Source organism: Ascaphus truei, chromosome 5 (assembly GCF_040206685.1).
Source record: "Ascaphus truei isolate aAscTru1 chromosome 5, aAscTru1.hap1, whole genome shotgun sequence".
Lineage (NCBI taxonomy): Eukaryota > Metazoa > Chordata > Amphibia > Anura > Ascaphidae > Ascaphus > Ascaphus truei.
This window is the reverse complement of record NC_134487.1, coordinates 221,617,642-221,636,633: the sequence shown is the minus strand read 5'-3', so window position 1 is coordinate 221,636,633 and position 18,992 is coordinate 221,617,642. Positions and strand designations below refer to the sequence as shown.

The 18,992-nt window shown below is 37.5% G+C and overlaps 2 protein-coding genes across 6 annotated transcripts in view; one reads left to right on the top strand and one right to left on the bottom strand.

The window, feature by feature from the left end:
• The window catches only part of DOCK2 (dedicator of cytokinesis 2), a 1,423,644-nt gene that overhangs the window by 760,954 nt on the left and 643,698 nt on the right, over nucleotides 1-18,992 (top strand). The gene's annotated exons all lie outside the window — the stretch shown is intronic.
• The window catches only part of INSYN2B (inhibitory synaptic factor family member 2B), a 238,937-nt gene that overhangs the window by 48,143 nt on the left and 171,802 nt on the right, over nucleotides 1-18,992 (bottom strand). For 2 of the 5 annotated variants that reach the window (XM_075601685.1, XM_075601688.1), the window contains exon 2: nucleotides 1,708-3,818. In XM_075601685.1, coding sequence (XP_075457800.1) covers nucleotides 1,708-2,996 — 1,289 coding nt within the window. In that variant the 5' untranslated portion in view covers nucleotides 2,997-3,818. Of the gene's footprint in view, nucleotides 1-1,707; nucleotides 3,819-5,077; nucleotides 5,140-18,992 lie in introns of all 5 variants that reach the window. The other 3 variants (XM_075601687.1, XM_075601689.1, XM_075601686.1) reach the window with 2 other exon arrangements.

The window sequence follows — 18,992 nt, the reverse complement described above, 5'->3', positions numbered from 1 at the left end:
CCTTTTAATTGAATTCCTTCTCTTTAATAAATCAATAAATATGGTACTACTATTTGCTCTGGTTAGCCCCGCGAGATAGGCAATTTTTTTTTGCGGATTTGGATCCCCTGCGGATCGAATGGTTACTTTGGTACATGGATTTCCGCGGATCAGTCTCAAAAATGGCGATTCACCTTTTGCAGATTTTTTCCGTTTTCAATAATCAATCCAGATGCATTTTTCGCCAGCGGATTGTATCCAATGGCGGTTTTGGATTAATCCGTGCGGATTTTAACAGTAACAGTTCGCGGATTTTACACAGTTGATCTGAATTTGAATGGCAAATTCGGGGAAATCCGGGAAACGGATTTGGACTGGTTCGCCCATCTCTAGTTAGCCCCCATTTTGAAGCCATTAGGTAAGAAATACACATGTAGTAAAATATATTATATTGTGTAAAATATAGATCACCACTGTTATTGGGTTTTTGAAGATTAATTGAGTGCCTTTATAGACAGATGTAGCCAGCTTTATTTTACCTACTGATAACATAGAATATCACGTCACAACGCAGAATATCACAGAGTTTCTATAGGATTAAATGCAGTGGTAAGGTAATACAGAATATTACATGCGATTCTACCATAACGTACCAGCGGGAACAATAACCCTTCCTACATCTGTATTTAGGATGTTTATTGGAAATTACACCTTCTGGACAATGTACTACATATATTATGTGAAATGAGAAAGCAGATATTATATATATATATATATATATATATATATATATATATATATATATATATATATATATATATATATAGTGTATATATATATATATATATGTATATATATATATATATATATATATATATATATATATATATATATACAGTATATATAGGCATACCCCGCATTAACGTACGCAATGGGACCACAACATGTATGTAAAGCGAAAATGTACTTAAAGTGAAGCACTACCTTTTTCCTACTTATCAATGCATGTACTGTACTGCAATCATAATATACGTGCATAACTGATGTAAATAACTCATTTGAAACAGGCTCTATAGTCTCCCCGCTTGCGCACAGCTTCGGTACAGGTAGGTAGCCGGTATTGCTGTTCAGGACGTGCTGACAGGCGCATGCGTGAGCTGCCGTTTGCCTATTGCGCTATATGTACTTACTCGCGAGTGTACTTAAAGTGAGTGTCCTTAAACCGGGGTATATATATATATATATATATATATATATATATATATATATATATATATATATATATATATATATATATATATATATATATATATATACACATATATATATCTATACTGTATATATATATATGTATATATATATATAAATTAATCAATAGCATTACAGCTCAGATTCCGTGCCGTTGATTATTGAACAGTAATTAACAATATCATCACCTAAAAGTAATATCTTTGTATGTCTCAGTGCTGCACCCAATAATTTCATGCAGTACAGATATAGTAAGCTTTACTGTCTTTGGTGCCGCTGCCATGCGCGGTCACGGCATTGAAGGATTAATACTGAGGGGGTCTCATTCAGAAGCATGCCCACCCTGCAACTCGATCACAGCTGACACTGTCCCCGGCGCCGCAGACTTTTTCTTGTTCGTTCGCGGTGCCGGCGACAGTCTTGCTACATCTGTATATTACTAGATTACATTTTTTCTTTAGATTCCAAATGGTACCGTACCCTTCACTGAGTGCTCTGGCCTTTTCCAGGTCTTGAATTACATTCAAAAGGATCTTAATCTTCTCTTGGTTTGAATGTAACGATTCCTCTATGGTTTGTAGTTTACCTTGTAGGGAACAAAATTCGCCATGTGCCCTATATTCCGGATTTCTTTCTTTATTCCCTTTATTGGTTTCATGTTCCGTTTTATTCTTTGAAAGGCAAGGAGTACCTTCTGTGCTACCATTGCAATGTGAGGACTCTGGCTGTCTTATGTTCTTTTCAATTTCTGGTTTAGCAGATGTTACAGTTTGTAATCCATCGTCATTTTCAAATAATGTTCTAGTTCGATTATCATTATGCAAGGATACACTGTCTGAATCTTTTGGTGATCTTTTTGTCTGTTGATGCTCTGAGTGAAAGCAGTATGATAAGTTGCTGTTTAAAGAAGGTGTTAAAGTTATAATCCTCTTACAGTCAGCATTTGGTTTTAATGTTAATAACTCCTCTGGTTTTATTTCCCTATATTTGCTGGTAGGACATACATGGGTTTCTGATGGTTGTGAAAAGTGTACATTACATCTGTCAGAATATATTGTGTGGTCAGTTGTCAAAATAAAATTAGACTCTTCCTTTTCCTCCAAAGTGCTTCCCATAGAATAATCAGGTACCTGGGTGGAAACTGTAACCTTTTCAAGCATGTCCACAAACTCCAACTTCGAGCATTCACCAATAGGCCCATTGCTTTGTGCTTTTGGTACTGCCTGTTTTAAAGGACAATGTCTTATGACTCTTTTGAATCCCCCCTCCAAATGTTCAGCTAGTCTAAGATGGGATAGTTGAGTGGTTATGTCTTCTCCTAAGTGATCACCATTGACCTGAAAACAGCTGGACTCTGTGGACATTTCGTTTAAAGGTTTGCATTCTATCAGTTTTTTTCTCTTAAAAATTGGGAAGTGTTTCTTGAGACTAGGAGAAGTCTGAATTGCAATATTTCGAAGTTTTTGTGATCTTGGGTAAGATAGCAGACACATCGATCGGTTATGGCTCTTCTCTGTCTTTCCATTTACTAATAGTGTGTTTTCGCCAGGCTTCATTTCCAATTCTGTAAAGCCTGACGGATTTGTGTTTGTGCTATCTTCCTTAAAGCGGACTTGCTGGGATTTGTTTCTTCGATGATTAGAATGCTTTAAAAGATCAGAAGTGTCCAGACTTTTTCTTTTGAGAAGCACAGGTCGCACTTTCATTTTTTGCTCTTCCATCGAGTCGCAGGATAGGTTTGGTAGACAACTAGTTTCTTTGCGACCCATTTCATTAGGTCACTTAAAGAGCATTTGGAAATTAAGCCATAAAATAACAAAGCCCTTAACATTTTTAGTGGCAAGATGCATTTTTATTTTCTTCGATATTTCCAGACAAATCCTTGTAATGTTTTAGTTTTTTTCATATAATCTATGCTGCTGTAATTTGTTTCATCAACATACTGTATAACACTTATTTGCTTCGGTACAAAATTAGGTTGACTATGAGACAGCTGAGATCACTTTGGCATTCCTGTTTCCCGTCTCAGTTTGTGAATAAGAAGTACATAATAGTAAATATTCTTTTTTCACATGTGGTTATACCTGTATGTAATGTATATATAGTTGCATATTACTTCCTTTAATAGTACTTGAGACTGCATTGTTACTTTCTGGTTTTGACTTGCTTATGCTATGTGGGGACCTTGAACAATTATTATTAAGTCTTGCCATATAAATTACTTAAATATATTTTCCTTGCATGCAGTATAACTAACAAATGTAGTGACACAAACATGAATTTGTCCATTGTAGATAGTGGCTTCAAAAACATGTCTCATAGTACAGTGTTTACATTCAGAGGCTGATTTCATTCCTTATTTTCCATTTAACGAAGAATCTGTTTCTCACATTATCCAATCAGAGGTAAGATTGAAGAAATCACTGTACAAATAAAACGTTTTTTTCTTCTTCAGTGCAGATTCCTATTAAGAGTAATTTGTGATTTCAATTCTCCACAGTACTTTAAGTACAGCAACACTGTGACCTCAAAAAATCAATATGTCTTGTAGTGCCACCATTCAGCTTTTGGAGCGATCAGGAGGGCATTTTCTGAAACAAAGAATACCATAATATTACCATAACATATTATTGTATTTAATTACAATTTATAGGTACTGTATTGTTATAAAAATATTTAGGTTAACTTAAACTGGAATATCAAAAGATTTAATCTCAGGACAAACATCGCTTCACCTTAAAGTCAGCCATACTCACTGTGAACCTTAGTTTATCTTTCTAGTTAATTGGACAGCGTTGATTCCATTTCTATAGGTTGTCACTGTGAGGAAACAATTATTTAACACTGTCCTATACAATGTTTAGTATTGAAATACATCTTATATTGCCTCAGGTACAGATCTAGCAGGTGTAAGTGTAGTTGTTTTTGGTGCTGCGATAGTGCGGGGCGGCAGCGGTGCAGTCCGGCGGCCATGCCAATTGCAGCCCAGAAAACATTAATTCTGAGAGTCTGCAGGGGTCCATGCATCTGAATGGGCCCCGGCAGTGTTAATCCTGTATGCCAGTTGTTTGGAAGAGCTGCACAGAGGGACAGGAGCAATCTCTCTCCATCTCTCCCTGGGCAGCTCAGAAGGTGAGAATGAGTCAGACTGGTCTGTCTTGCCCCTTGGTGACGTAGATTGCTGAATATGTTTATCTACATCATGAGGGGGAATACAATAGGATAATATTCGGTCATCTACATCATCAAGGGGGTTGAACAGGAAATTTAAATCATTTAAATATAGTATGTTTAAACTAATTTCAGTATGTCGGTGAAGCATCGAAAGGTTCTGTAATGTCAACTTGACTGTTACAGTACTTTAACACGCATTGCTTAACAAATCCTCTAAGATACAGTCCAACTCAGGAATATAGCTGTCATACAATGAAAGGTCTGAGTAATGCAACACATCCTCTTCCATTGTAACATTTGCCTTGAAATTTAAGATGTGTTTAATTACTTTAAAAATGTAGGCCCTATTGAAGCTTAAATAATAATTGCATAATAACCAGTATCATAGACATCAAAATGTAAACTACTTTTGTTGGGAGTTACTAAGAGACTCGCACCAATAGAAGGATAGAATAAATACAGTAGGACAATTTGCATTGATCAGGCTGAGCTGTAGACAGTAAAGGCTGGGAGACTCCAATAAGTGTCAAAGAGATGCACAACCACCTGTAAGATTAATCAGGCCATGAGTATGGTTACTAGGCCTTACCTTACAGTTAACGGAAAGTTGCAATAGGGAAGCCAGTACAAAAAACACAGAGTGGGCACAGGAGAGTCAAAGATAGAGACAAGGTACCTAATATAGAGATCAAAAATGGTGATGGTGGTGTTACAGACAGCGGACATAGATGAACGGTGCTGGAAAACAGAAAGTTGGACCATAAGAAGTACATTATCTATAAAATGCCTAGAAAACGTGTAATTTTACAAACGCGTTACACACTGAAGTGTTGCGTTATGCAGCTCACCATACTCAAAGTTACTTGCTTTCACTCTGTTTGAATTTGCAGTGAAAATAACTACTGTATCTCAGTAGTGACAAAGGGAATGAAGCAATATGACATCATCATTAAAGGTATGCAATCCATGTAGATCAAGCAATCTACCTTTATAATTTTCCGAAATCCTTAAAACTTTGCATTATATTATGATGGTTATTAAGCTATTTTAGTAAATTCAACTGCATTATTAAGAGCCCCGTTCCCCACAAGAAATGCTTTGACATCAATAGTCTTCTAAACACTTGGAGGATTTTACAATGCAGAATCACACCTACTGTATGAGTTGTGTCTGAATTCACATATTGCCAGTTTTCTGACTGTGTTAAACCCTAGACAGACATTTATTTATGGGCTACCAAAAATCCATAAAGATTTACTAGATCTGCGGTATAGACCCATCATTTTACTATGTGGAATGTCAACTCCACCCACTGGAATGTTAATGAGCCAGGAAGACAAAGGACTTTGAATCCACAGCTGCATTCAATCTGAACCCCTTCATTGTACATAAGTGTTGCCCCAAAGTCAGACAGTCTTTGTTGCAGCCAAAGGGTGTGAGCCATTTGCTGCCATTCGCTGATGGATAGTGGTGTATCCAATTTTCCAACTCTATCTGCACATGAAATGTTTATGAATTAACTGTATAACCGCTGTTCATTCAATGTAACCATGTATTGTTATAACTCTGTGCCCATGATATACTTGAATATGAGAGGTAATTCTCAATGTATTACTTCCTGGTAAAATATGTTATAAATAAATAAGTCCCCATTGGTGCAATATACTGACTCACCCCTGCAGCCCATTGTGCACAAACTGCCATCACATCTACAGGACACCAATACATGACTTTGGGACTCTCCTTGATGACCATTTACTGGTGACCATGGATATTTCATCTTTGTGCACTAATATTACAAACAAGGCAGGGCTGATAGCAGTCAAACACTTGATTAAAAAGCATATGAGAACCCCACCAGTTGTATAACCTCACAACGCTGTTAGAGCTGGTTTTAGATAAACTATTTTCTCTTTAAACAACAGTATATTTTACAGGTTCAAGGCACAGCCAAGTGGAGTATTGCCACACCATCTTATGCACATTTATTTATGAGCTATCTTGAGAAAAAGTGTATCCTTACAGATAATCCCGTTCGTGAGCATATGACCTGTTGGTCGCGCTACATTGACAATGTTCCATGGTGTGGCAGGCCCCCCAGAGATGTTTTATGATTTTCTCCACTACCTTAATTACTTTGGACACCAGGATCATTTTTAACCCGGAGGCTAGTGCATTGGTGATTAAAGTCCTTGATGTTAAGGTTGTAGTTAACAGTTACACAATCCTGCAAAGTCGGTACAAAAAGCCCACAGGCAGTCAACACTATGCTAAGAGCCAATAGTTTCCACCCAACTAAATTGATTAATAGATTTCCTATTCCTCAGTTTCTGAGATGACCTAGAGATTTCTAGATAGGGGCTATAGTCAAAGGGGCATCATTTGCAGTGATGATTAATTAACCAATAAGATAAAATCAACCCCTGATTGTATGCAGGAGGAACAATAACCTCCAGGATCTGTTCATAAAAGCTGATCCTGTCGAGAAATACAAAATGTTTGCAAATCCTTTATCAGATAAGATTGGCTGCTTTCCATGCAGAAACTGTGGGACTTGCAATGCACTAATACAAGGGAACACCATTCATCATCCTTACACTGGACATAAGTATAAGATCAGATACTATCTCAATGATCTCAGTTCGAATTGTTCATATCTTGGATGGATACGGTGGGCTACTCTGACTTTTTGTTAGTATCTTTTACAAATTTCTCATTCATATGCAGCTTGCAACAATGGGTTGCTGTAGTAGCTACAGTACAGTAAGGTTTTTGTTTCTTGCCTACAGTATATGCTTTTTTCATGGTTAGTTTTGATTATAGATCTCCTGTAGACTTGTGGTAGCCTACTATTATTTTGGGGTGAGATACCTGGACATTTCTTTGCAACAATAGTTTCAATTTGTAATTGTTCTTCGTATATATGAAGTTACTCTGTGTTAGACATTTACCAATGAACCACATTCAATGGGATTCTATTCTGTATTATAATTCTTCTTCTTATTATTATTATTATTATTATCATTATTATCATTATTAATAATAATAATAGCATGTTCTTGTATAGCGCTGCTAGTTTTACGTAGCGCTCTACAGAGACATTTTGCAGGCACAGGTCCCTGCCCCGTGGAGCTTACAATCTATGTTTTTGGTGCCTGAGGCACAGGGAGATAAAGTGACTTGCCCAAGGTCACAAGGAGCTGACACCGGGAATTGAACTAGGCTCCCCTGCTTCACTCTCGGTGCCTGTCAGTGTCTTTACTCACTGAGCCGCTTCTTCTCCCTCTATTATTCTTATAATAATCCTTACTCCTGTCTACGTGAGGTTCCAAAATAGGGCTGCGTATATTTCAGTATCTATCTATCTATCTATCTATCTATCTATCTATCTATCTATCTATCTATCTATCTATATCCCTTATTCAATTGGTTTAATATAACATTGCATGGTCCCACTAGGTAATGAAATTGCTACATTAGATGCATTAGAAAGTTAAAATGACCCTGTTCTTATGCAGCTTGCATCTGCATAACAGATCATTGTAGCAATTAGGGTTATATGTGTGTGTGTGTGTTTTTGGATTTATACTGCGGTGTGCGGTCTCTTTGTCATCAGGATCTCCCTGGTTACTGTATGTGTGTGTGTATATATATATATATATATATATATATATTCCAAAAAATGGGGGAAAGGCGGGGGGAGGGGTGGGAAAGAAAAACCTCGCATCTACTTATGCAAAATTCACGCCACCATAAGCCAAAGGCACTGTCAAATTAAATAAACTAAATACATCAATTGCATACCTGAGTGCTCCCTTACGGGTTACTTTTTCTCTTTTTCACTCATATATATATATATATATATATATATATATATATATAGTGAATAAATGAGAACAAGGCACTCCGTCAGGTAGATATAGGTGGGTGCTAATCCTATATAATCCTCATCACCTTGAGAAAGGTCCCGTGTGGAGGACCGAAACGTTGGTTTATATGTCACATTAAATACCATTTTTTTGACTATCTACTGGAGTGCTGCCTCTGATATCTGCTTACACGGTATCGTATAGCCTATATATATATATATATATATATATATATATATATATATATATATATATATACTGTATATATATATATATATATATTATTACTCTGTGTGGCTATGTTATCTTTCATGTATTTAATCTCTTGTATGGGTTATTACAGTTTTGTATGTAGCCCTCAGACCTCCCCCCCCCCCCCCCCCGGTCCCAGATCGGACCCCCTGAGGTGTACTAAGGTGTTCCTCCGCTTGGGAGTCACCTGGATCTCTTGCCGCACCACCAGTGGATAGTGGTACGAAACGGGCCCGCTCCGGTACCTCCAATGCAGTCGCGCTCCTCTCGGGTACATCTCTGCTTGGCTGGGCCTCGGTTCCCACATCTGCGGTGATACAGGGAACCACGACAGCCTTCTCCTCCGTCTCTGCCACCTCCGCTAAGGTTCCCGGAGAGGCACTTCGTGGTGTCTTTAACATTGGCCATGGCTCAACAGGCCAAAAGTAGAACGTGCCACTTGAGGGCATTGTGCCGTCGTGCTCGGGGCCGGTCCCGGTCTCCTGCAGTGTACGCACAGGCACCGGAGATACTCTCGGCCGTCAACCTCCACCTTTACAATCTTTAGCATGTTACCAGTTTGACTAGTTCATGTCATGACATACATAGTTGTTTAAAGCAGCCACCCATGATGCAATTTTTAACCACAGCAACTAACACAAAAATGGTATTTAAAAATGTTTAAAACCATTTACTTAATATTCAGTAGACTACAGTTTGGTGCAACTTACATTTACATCACACCCGCAATCCAACGCCATGTATGGTGCCAGGCATGTCACCATGATGACATCATATTTAAGTTAAAAGAGGAGGAGACAGAATTAAAGCTCTTTCAAAGCAGGAAAGCATTTCGATATATAAAATGAGAACTTTAACACCTCTCTGTATGAACGAATAAATAGATATATGGTCACTTTATTGATTCACCCTCTGACTATGCACTCAAATTGTTACATTAATAAAGATTTATTTACTAAATTGAACTTTATAAATAATATTTTAATTAAAGGAATATTTTAGAATAAGTATTTTTATATATATTCTATATTATTTTATAATATATTTTACTTAAAAGGTGTTTTTGACATTTATATATATTTTAAATCACTATGTTTATGTTGCTTTGAATTTGTTGTCTTTTCCTTGAGAGATGTCTCTTTGTAATATATATTTGGTTCACTGTCTATTGTTACTTATTTTTAATGAGCAGTTATCCCCCTTTTTGAATAATTTCTACTCAATTCAGCCTTATCTTTAGTTCTATGAGCCAATTTTTACAGACTCAATGACCTTCATGTTTTCAATTAATCTAAATTAGGAGTTTATTGGTATGTGATATTTATTATTCATTAACTAACTCTGTTTCTCTTTTGTTCCAGATAATTGATATATTCATGTTTTTATAGTGTAGGATTTTTTGGGTTAATATATATTGTATTTTATGTTTTTGTGTTTAATATTGTTGTGATAGTTATTAAAATGTTGTTTTTACATATATATTTTTTATCAATTGTAATTAGTATTTCATTTGTATCTCCCGTACACCTTGTTGGTGATTGGCTGTGCAATCCCCCCTGTGTGACCAATGGTGTGAGCCCGCGGGATATATAAACTTTTGATATGGTATAGTTCAACAATCCCTGATGAAGTAGAGTATCTCTACAAAATGCGTAGGATTTAAGTCCATAGAAGATATTTTTCTAACATTATAGTGACTCCAAATACCACCCTTCAATCCTCCGTGTCAGTGATACTGAAGCCGATTTTGACTGTCACTGATTGGTTGCTTACTCAGTGACGAGTTCAGTGACATCAGCGGTATCTACAGAGAGACACGAGAGGTTGATTTGGCTGCCAGCCGGGTGAGAGGGAGTTTCCCTACTACTATACAATTGGTGCACTGCTAGAGAGAGGGCAGGGCTCAAAAAGGGATCTGCCAGAGCTTGTTTCAGAAGGGGGTTTGACTTTGTAAATGATTGCTATAGAAACAAAAAATACTTGTTACATTATATTACATTAAAAATGTAATTCAAAGTTGTTTAAAAAATGCTACAAGTATTTTCTCATAGTACAGAACTGATTTATTGAACAAAACACACATGTAGGATATTGCTTGGTCTGCAGCTTTAAAGCTTACCCTGCCTTATTAGATTCAACAAATACGTAATATTGTATACTGTATCACTGGAGTGTTTGTAGACAGCAGGCTTAGCAATAGTGCCCAAAGTCAAGCATTACTGTAGCTGCAAAGGCAAACAAGATCTTATCTTGTATTAAACAAGCAATGGATAGAAGGGAAGTAAACATAATTATGCCCCTTTACAAAGCATTAGTAAGACCACACCTTGAATATGGAGTACAATTTGGGGCACCACTCCTTAGAAAAGACATTATGGAACTAGAGAGAGTGCAGAGAAGAGCCACCAAATTATTAAAGGGGATGGACAATTTCACATATGAGGAGAGGCTAGCTAAATTAGATTTATTTACATTAGAAAAGAGATGTCTAAGGGGGATATGATAACTATATACAAATATATTTGGGGACAGTACAAGGAGCTTTCAAAAGAACTATTCATCCCAAGGGCAGTACAGAGGACACTGGGTCATCCCTTTAGGTTAGAGGAAAGGAGATTTCACCAGCAACAAAAAAAAGGGTTCTTTACAGTAAGGGCAGTTAAAATGTGGAATTCATTACCCATGGAGACTGTGATGGCAGATACAATAGATGTGTTCAAAAAAAGGTTGGACATCTTTTTAGAAAGGAAAGGTATACAGGGATATACCAAATAAGTAAACATGGGAAGAATGTTGATCCAGGGAATAACAGGAAAAGGGAGACCAAAAAGCGCACCAGCAAAAACGGAGCAGGAAGGACCCAAAACGAAAAAAATATTAAAAGGGCACTTTAATGTGACAAGAGACCCATCCAACGCGTTTCGAACGTCACAGCGTTCTTTTTCAAGGATAAAACACAATGTAATAACATCCATTAAATACCCTCTTATCTGTGGGCCGTTTCGCGCCAAAAAACGGAACCTGATGATGTCATGACGCTACGCGCGTCATCGTGCATGCGCAGAGCGACCCAGTGCCGTTCTAAGGGCAAAGCAAGTCCCACAGGCAGTGTGCCATCTTGGTTAAGGGCAAGTCATAGAGAATCACTGCCCCACTAATACAATACATCCCTATGACGCATACATGCAGTGCTAATCACTGCGCATGCGCATTGCGGCGATGCAAACATCAACAAGGCTAAAATCAAAAGTTAAGAAAAATAGAAAAAGGAAGAAAAAAAACATTCTATTGATAAGGGAAAATATAAAAAAAACCATAATAACTTACATCTTATGCTAACACATAAAGGGAAAATAAGAGTATATGAAACATATAGCCACCAATTAACGAGTAATTCAAAGCAACTAAATAACTTGAAAAACATGTAAATACATGAATACTGCATAACATATATTGTATATCTAGAACCTAGGAACCAGGAAAATATAACCACATATAGTACATAAAAAACATTGTATAATAAAGGTATCATCAACACAATACATCAAAAAACAAGTGTATCATATACTATAAGAAACTTTATGAAACTTGAAGGGCTAATTTGATCAATCTATTTATCGTTTAAGCAAAATTGATCTGAAGTGTAATTAACTCATGAAAATTAGCAAATTACAAAAAATGGGTTAACTGCCAGTCAATATTCAGACCCATGGGGAAGCGTGTTTGGAGAGTGAAAATCCAATACGCCTCCCTACGGTTCAGAAGGTTGACATGATCACCTCCTCTAGATTTACAATTAACTAATTCAATTCCCAGGAAGGAAAAATTACTTGTTCCTCCCTGACCACATTCCGTGAAATGTTTGGAAACAGGATGATTAGTGTCTTTCAATCTTATGAGCCTTAAATGCTCTAACATCCTGACCTTAAGAGCTCTAATCGTTCTACCCACAAATCTTTTGCCGCAACCACATGTTATGAGATAAACAACAAATTGACTTTTACAATTTATGAAACTGTTGATATGAAATTCCTTATTTTTTACTTTATTCACATCATGTGGCTGCGGCAAGGCATACTGTAGAAAACTTTTCGCTGGCTTCATATGTTTGCATACACTACAAGAGCCACATTTAAAGGATCCCCTGGTGACATAAGGTCTTATAGACCCAGGAGTCACTGGTGAGACATAAGATCCAATTGTTCTCGCTCTACGGTATACAAAAGTAGGACCAGGTTCAACATATTTTTTAAGGACAGGGTCCATGGATAGGACATTCCAATGTTTGGAAATAATAGAATTAATTTTTCCACTTTGTTTGTTAAACTGTGAAATAAAAAGAGGACATTTATTTTTAGACTTTACCAATCCATGTGTACCCTGTTTATTAACATGTGTCTCATTAGTATTACCAAGTATTACCAAGACGAGAGTCCCCAATTGAATGTGCGGGTAACAATGATGCGGGTAACAAACTGATGTATATAGGAAATTAAACGCAAGAAATACATTTCTTAGGGCGGACAGCTGCCATCCATCTCATATAATAAAAGCCATACCCAAGGGACAGTTCCTCAGACTAAGAAGAAATTGCTCCACATTTAGTGGTTTTCTTTCTCAGTCTGAGGACCTGACAAAGAGGTTTTTGGAAAGGGGATATCCTAAATCCCATATAGCAATTGCTTTCAATAATGCAGTACAAACAGAGAGGGCATCATTTTTACCCGCACATTCAATTGGGGACTCTCGTCTTGGTAATACTAATGAGACACATGTTAATAAACAGGGTACACATGGATTGGTAAAGTCTAAAAATAAATGTCCTCTTTTTATTTCACAGTTTAACAAACAAAGTGGAAAAATTAATTCTATTATTTCCAAACATTGTAATGTCCTATCCATGGACCCTGTCCTTAAAAAATATGTTGAACCTGGTCCTACTTTTGTACTGCACCGACACACTTTATTCGAGCAAATACCCAGTATGTACCTGGCAGATACATGGAATGCGCCGCTCCTCACCTCTGACAAGCCCCGTTGCGTTTGCCTTCCCAGCCTGGGTTCATGCCTGGCTGACGGGCGGCTGATCTGTTAAATGATAATGATTAGGATTTAATAGGCTGCAATGCTTCGCGTGTCTACCAGATGGCATAAATTCATGAATTGTAAAGCAGTATATATATATATACTGTGCAGTATTGCAGCCAGCGGGAATAAAATGCTTCAATCCCTGCCTGGAAAATAACCCAATATACTCGGGCAGAAAACAGTCACAAACCTCAATACACCCGGGTATACCCGAATTCGTGGGACTAGCCGAGCTCGAATAAAGTGTGTCGCCAGTGTATACCGTAGAGCGAGAACAATTGGATCTTATGTCTCACCAAGTGACATTATTACTCCTGGGTCTATAAGACCTTATGTCACCAGGGGATCCTTTAAATGTGGCTCTTGCAGTGTATGCAAACACATGAAGCCAGCGAAAAGTTTTCTACAGTATGCCTTGCCGCAGCCACATGATGTGAATAAAGTAAAAAATAAGGAATTTTATATCAACAGTTTCATAAATTGTAAAAGTCAATTTGTTGTTTATCTCATAACATGTGGTTGCGGCAAAAGATATGTGGGTAGAACGATTAGAGCTCTTAAGGTCAGGATGTTAGAGCATTTAAGGCTCATAAGATTGAAAGACACTAATCATCCTGTTTCCAAACATTTCACGGAATGTGGTCAGGGAGGAACAAGTAATTTTTCCTTCCTGGGAATTTAATTAGTTAATTGTAAATCTAGAGGAGGTGATCATGTCAACCTTCTGAACCGTGGGGAGGCGTATTGGATTTTCACTCTCCAAACACGCTTCCCCATGGGTCTGAATATTGATTGGCAGTTAACCCATTTTTTGTAATTTGCTAATTTTCATGAGTTAATTACACTTCAGGTCAATTTTGCTTAAACGATAAATGGATTGATCAAATTAGCCCTTCAAGTTTCATAAAGTTTCTTATAGTATATGATACACTTGTTTTTTGATGTATTGTGTTGATGATACCTTTATTATACAATGTTTTTTATGTACTCTATGTGGTTATATTTTCCTGGTTCCAGGGTTCTAGATATATAATATATGTTATGCAGTATTCATGTATTTCCATGTTTTTTAAGTTATTTAGTTGCTTTGAATTACTCGTTAATTGGTGGCTATATGTTTCATATACTCTTATTTTCCCTTTATGTGTTAGCATAAGATGTAAGTTATTATGTTTTTTTATATATTTTCCCTTATCAATAGAATGTTTTTTTTCTTCCTTTTTCTATTTTTCTTAACTTTTGATTTTAGCCTTGTTGATGTTTGCATCGCCGCAATGCGCATGCGCAGTGATTAGCACTGCATGTATGCGTCATAGGGATGTATTGTATTAGTGGGGCAGTGATTCTCTATGACTTGCCCTTAACCAAGATGGCCACACTGCCTGTGGGACTTGCTTTGCCCTTAGAACGGCACTGGGTCGCTCTGCGCATGCGCGATGACGCGCGTAGCGTAATGACGTCATCAGGTTCCGTTTTTTTGGCGCGAAACGGCCCACAGGTAAGAGGGTATTTAATGGATGTTACTACATTGTGTTTTATCCTTGAAAAAGAACGCTGTGACATTCGAAACGCGTTGGATGGGTCTCTTGTCACATTAAAGTGCCCTTTTAATCATTTTTTCGTTTTGGGTCCTTCCTGCTCCGTTTTTGCTGGTGCGCTTTTTGGTCTCCCTTTTCCTGTTATTGCATAATTGTAGCTGCACAGCTTGCCTACCTACCACCAGGATGTAAGTATTGCTTATTTTCAGGGGAACCTGCCGATGAGACTGAGGGTGAGTGGGCTTGTACCATCTACCACCTGTCTTCAGGAGGATAGTACCCATACTATTGCACATTAAGTACTATATTATTTTTATTAGTACCCTGGTTTAGTGGTTTGGCTTATTTTATTCATTGCACCTGCATTTGAGCGCTTCAGCCACTTTTCACATTGATCAAGGGAATAATCTGATTGCCAATTCTTGGAGTCAAGAAGGAATTTATTTTTCCCCTTATGAGATATCATTGGATGATATGACACTGGTTTTTTTTGTTTGCCTTCCTCTGGATCAATAAGGAAGTATAGATATAGGATAAAGTATCTATTGTCTAAATTTATCATAGGTTGAACTTGATGGACACGTCTTTTTTCAACCTCATCTACTATGTAACTATGTATCAAGGTTGAGTGTTAATTCTTTAACATTGATTGCATTGTTTGATTTCAATTACAAGCAAATGTATTATATATTTTTTAATTCAATCATTAATATACAGTACAATGTATCAATGTGATTATTACATTATCTATATGTCATATAAGAGAAAGCACATATGCCATTATCATTTAATATACAAGATAGCCTTGAATTATGTTTTGTTTATGGAAAACTACACCCCTATAGACTACCACTGGATCAAAAAGGAAAGGCACGTTTGTTTAAATAGTCAGTGAAAGTCAAAATGTCAAAACTTTGATTTTTAATATTGCAAAGAAAAACTAATAGGTTTTGGCTGACCTTGAACCAATGCCAAATAAGTGTTGCCTTGTTCACCAAGTGAGTGACTACAGGTCAGCATAGTCAGCAATCCTCTTGTTAATCAAGAACACAAAGCTAGCGAACATGCCATACAGGAAAATAACATATTGCAATGCAATTCATTGAAGTCATCAACGCCAGTTACATGTGGACAGACATATTATATTGTGCAATCTTGTACTTGGCTCTAGTTTCATTATGGGGCAACTTGATGGGGTGAATATGTGAGGGGAAGAGAAGGTGTACATAGCATAAAAGGAAATAGAAATGATGGCAGAAATATGTTTACGCAGCATTGTATGCCTGGGATTTGTGATCTGAAAATTACCATTCTGCAGTATAAAGCTAGGGATGGGAGGCATCCCAATAATCTCAGCTGCTGACCCTACAGTCTAGTCCTAATTAACTATAGCTCCCTCTAAATACCACACTGCGGGGAAGGATACTACAGTATGTGTTTCAGGAATTGAGAAATTATGCCGAAGTTACCTGCTTTAAAGGAACAATCCAAGTTGTTTTTTTTATTTTATTATTTTTTATATGGAATTGAAGCTGGGGGTCTCTGGAGCGGAACCTCTACGGAGCTTTGTCTCTCCAGAAGCAGGGGGTCATCTAAGCTGAAATTAATGGGGTTCAGCTCCAGAGATCACATGCTTCAATCCTATGTAAGAAAAATGTCTATCTTGGATACTTTTCACTATGATATACCACGGGCAAATTATTTGCTGTCCAGTCAGATTCTAATAATGAGATGTAGGATGAATGAAAATACTGTTCTGTCATTTAGAACGTACTGTACATCAAATGTAAAACTTTGCCTGTTACATACTGTAGGTTTAAATCAGGATAAATATTGGAGTGTAATTTATTCAAAGAAAGGGGGAAAAAGTCACTGGAAACCATTACAATATGTTCATTATGTGACTAATCGCATGTTTCTGACTCTTTAGTACTACTTCCAAATACAATCAAAAGTCAGTTTATTTAACACATTGAGATTATGGTTACTAAGTATGTTAAATAGTAATGCAATAGATTTCATACTCTTTATAGAATGCATATGGTTGCCACATTTAAGTTTTTATAATACAGGATGCCCCCCCCCCATACCCACATACAATCCCCCTACCCCCATAACAACACACACACACACACACACACACACACACACACACACACACACACACACACACACACACACACACACACACACACACACACACACACACACACACACACACACACACACACACACACACACATACAATTCCCCCAACCACAACACACACACTTTTACCTTAAGGGGAGGCCTCTGGTACCATGTTGGTCCCACGGATGCGAAAGTTGGGCCCCACTTCCAGGCAAGCCCAACCTCCAGCGCCCACCAGCAGGTGGGGAGGCCCCGCTGCAGCAGCACCTGGGGCCCGGCAAAAAACAGAGGCTAGCAGCTGGATGCAGAAGTTTGGCCGAAAACTGTCCGGGCCTAACTCCCAGCGTCAAGGCACTGAAATCCAGGACAATTATGCGGCCCAACATACCTTTTCAAGACAATGGGACAATGCAATGAATTAAGAGACAATCCTGTATATACAAGATGTCTGGCAACCCTAAGAATACACAACATATATTAATTTTAAAATATATATTTACAGGAATATTATTTTAAATTGTGTGTCACAAACTTATCACAATTTTAGAAATGCAGTGTTACGGACCCAACCTCTCTTAATCTTTCGCCCTTGAGCTTTCACATTTAACCCTTTCACTGCTCTGTACCTGTTACACCATGAGAGTCGACACTCTGGGCCCTTATAACTAGAGAAGGTGGTATGTATCAAAATTCAAATCACAAATTCTTTGCGGTGGCGTTTGACAAAATTCCATTCGGGTCAAATATTCGACCTGAAATTTGGCATGGAAAAATGTGGGTGAATATACCTAAACCCACCACCATTTTTGCTTCGCCCTTCATTCTTCGAATGTCAAAACTAAAATTTGATTTGTTTTATTCGATTCAATTGCTAATGTCACACCCTTAGCCCCTAATATAGACATTTGCACCTTCACGGAAGGCGCTATGCATGTATATTTGAAAAAAAGAAGCAAATATCCCCAACTGGAGATTGAGCAGCGAATATTTACAATGGCGAATAAATGCCATATTCACGGTGAAGTTGAATGTCTGCGAAAAATTGTTGTTAGACTTTTCGGTGGATACACATGCATTGGTTCCACATGGTCTCAATGTTGATATTAATGGCAGCATTATTACAGTAATAATATATTCATCAACACAATACTGATAATATTCTTTCAAGTACATGTGCCTTTTATTAATATATTGTTTATTTGTCAGCATGTAATTCTCTATTTTTTTCTATGCACAGTGTATACAGTATGTGAAAAGTAGATTATTTAAATAATATTTTTTTTGTGGGATTTTTCTTTTATGTGAAAGGTATTCTATAGATAATATTTAGAATTTTAATTGCTTTTGCTTAATGCAAAAATAATTATTGTTGTACTTTTGGAATGTTAATATCATATTGACACTTCAATATGATACATATATGTTCTCTGTGTAAACTAGTTGTGAACATTTGTATAAATAATTGTTGAATTCTGTATATACAGTAGCGACATATCTTATTGCACTAAATACCGGCGGCATGCCGGGATCTGCCCCAGCTGCCGCCAGTAATGCACGCGCGCCGCCGCGTTCCCCCACTCACCCCCCCTCCTCCATCGCGCGCAATTTACACACGCTTCCGGACCCCTGTACCCCTTCTGCTCTGCCACTCTGCTTCCCCGAACCCCCGCTTACCTTAATGTCATCTCCAGGGGTGTCGGGGAAGCCTGGGGAA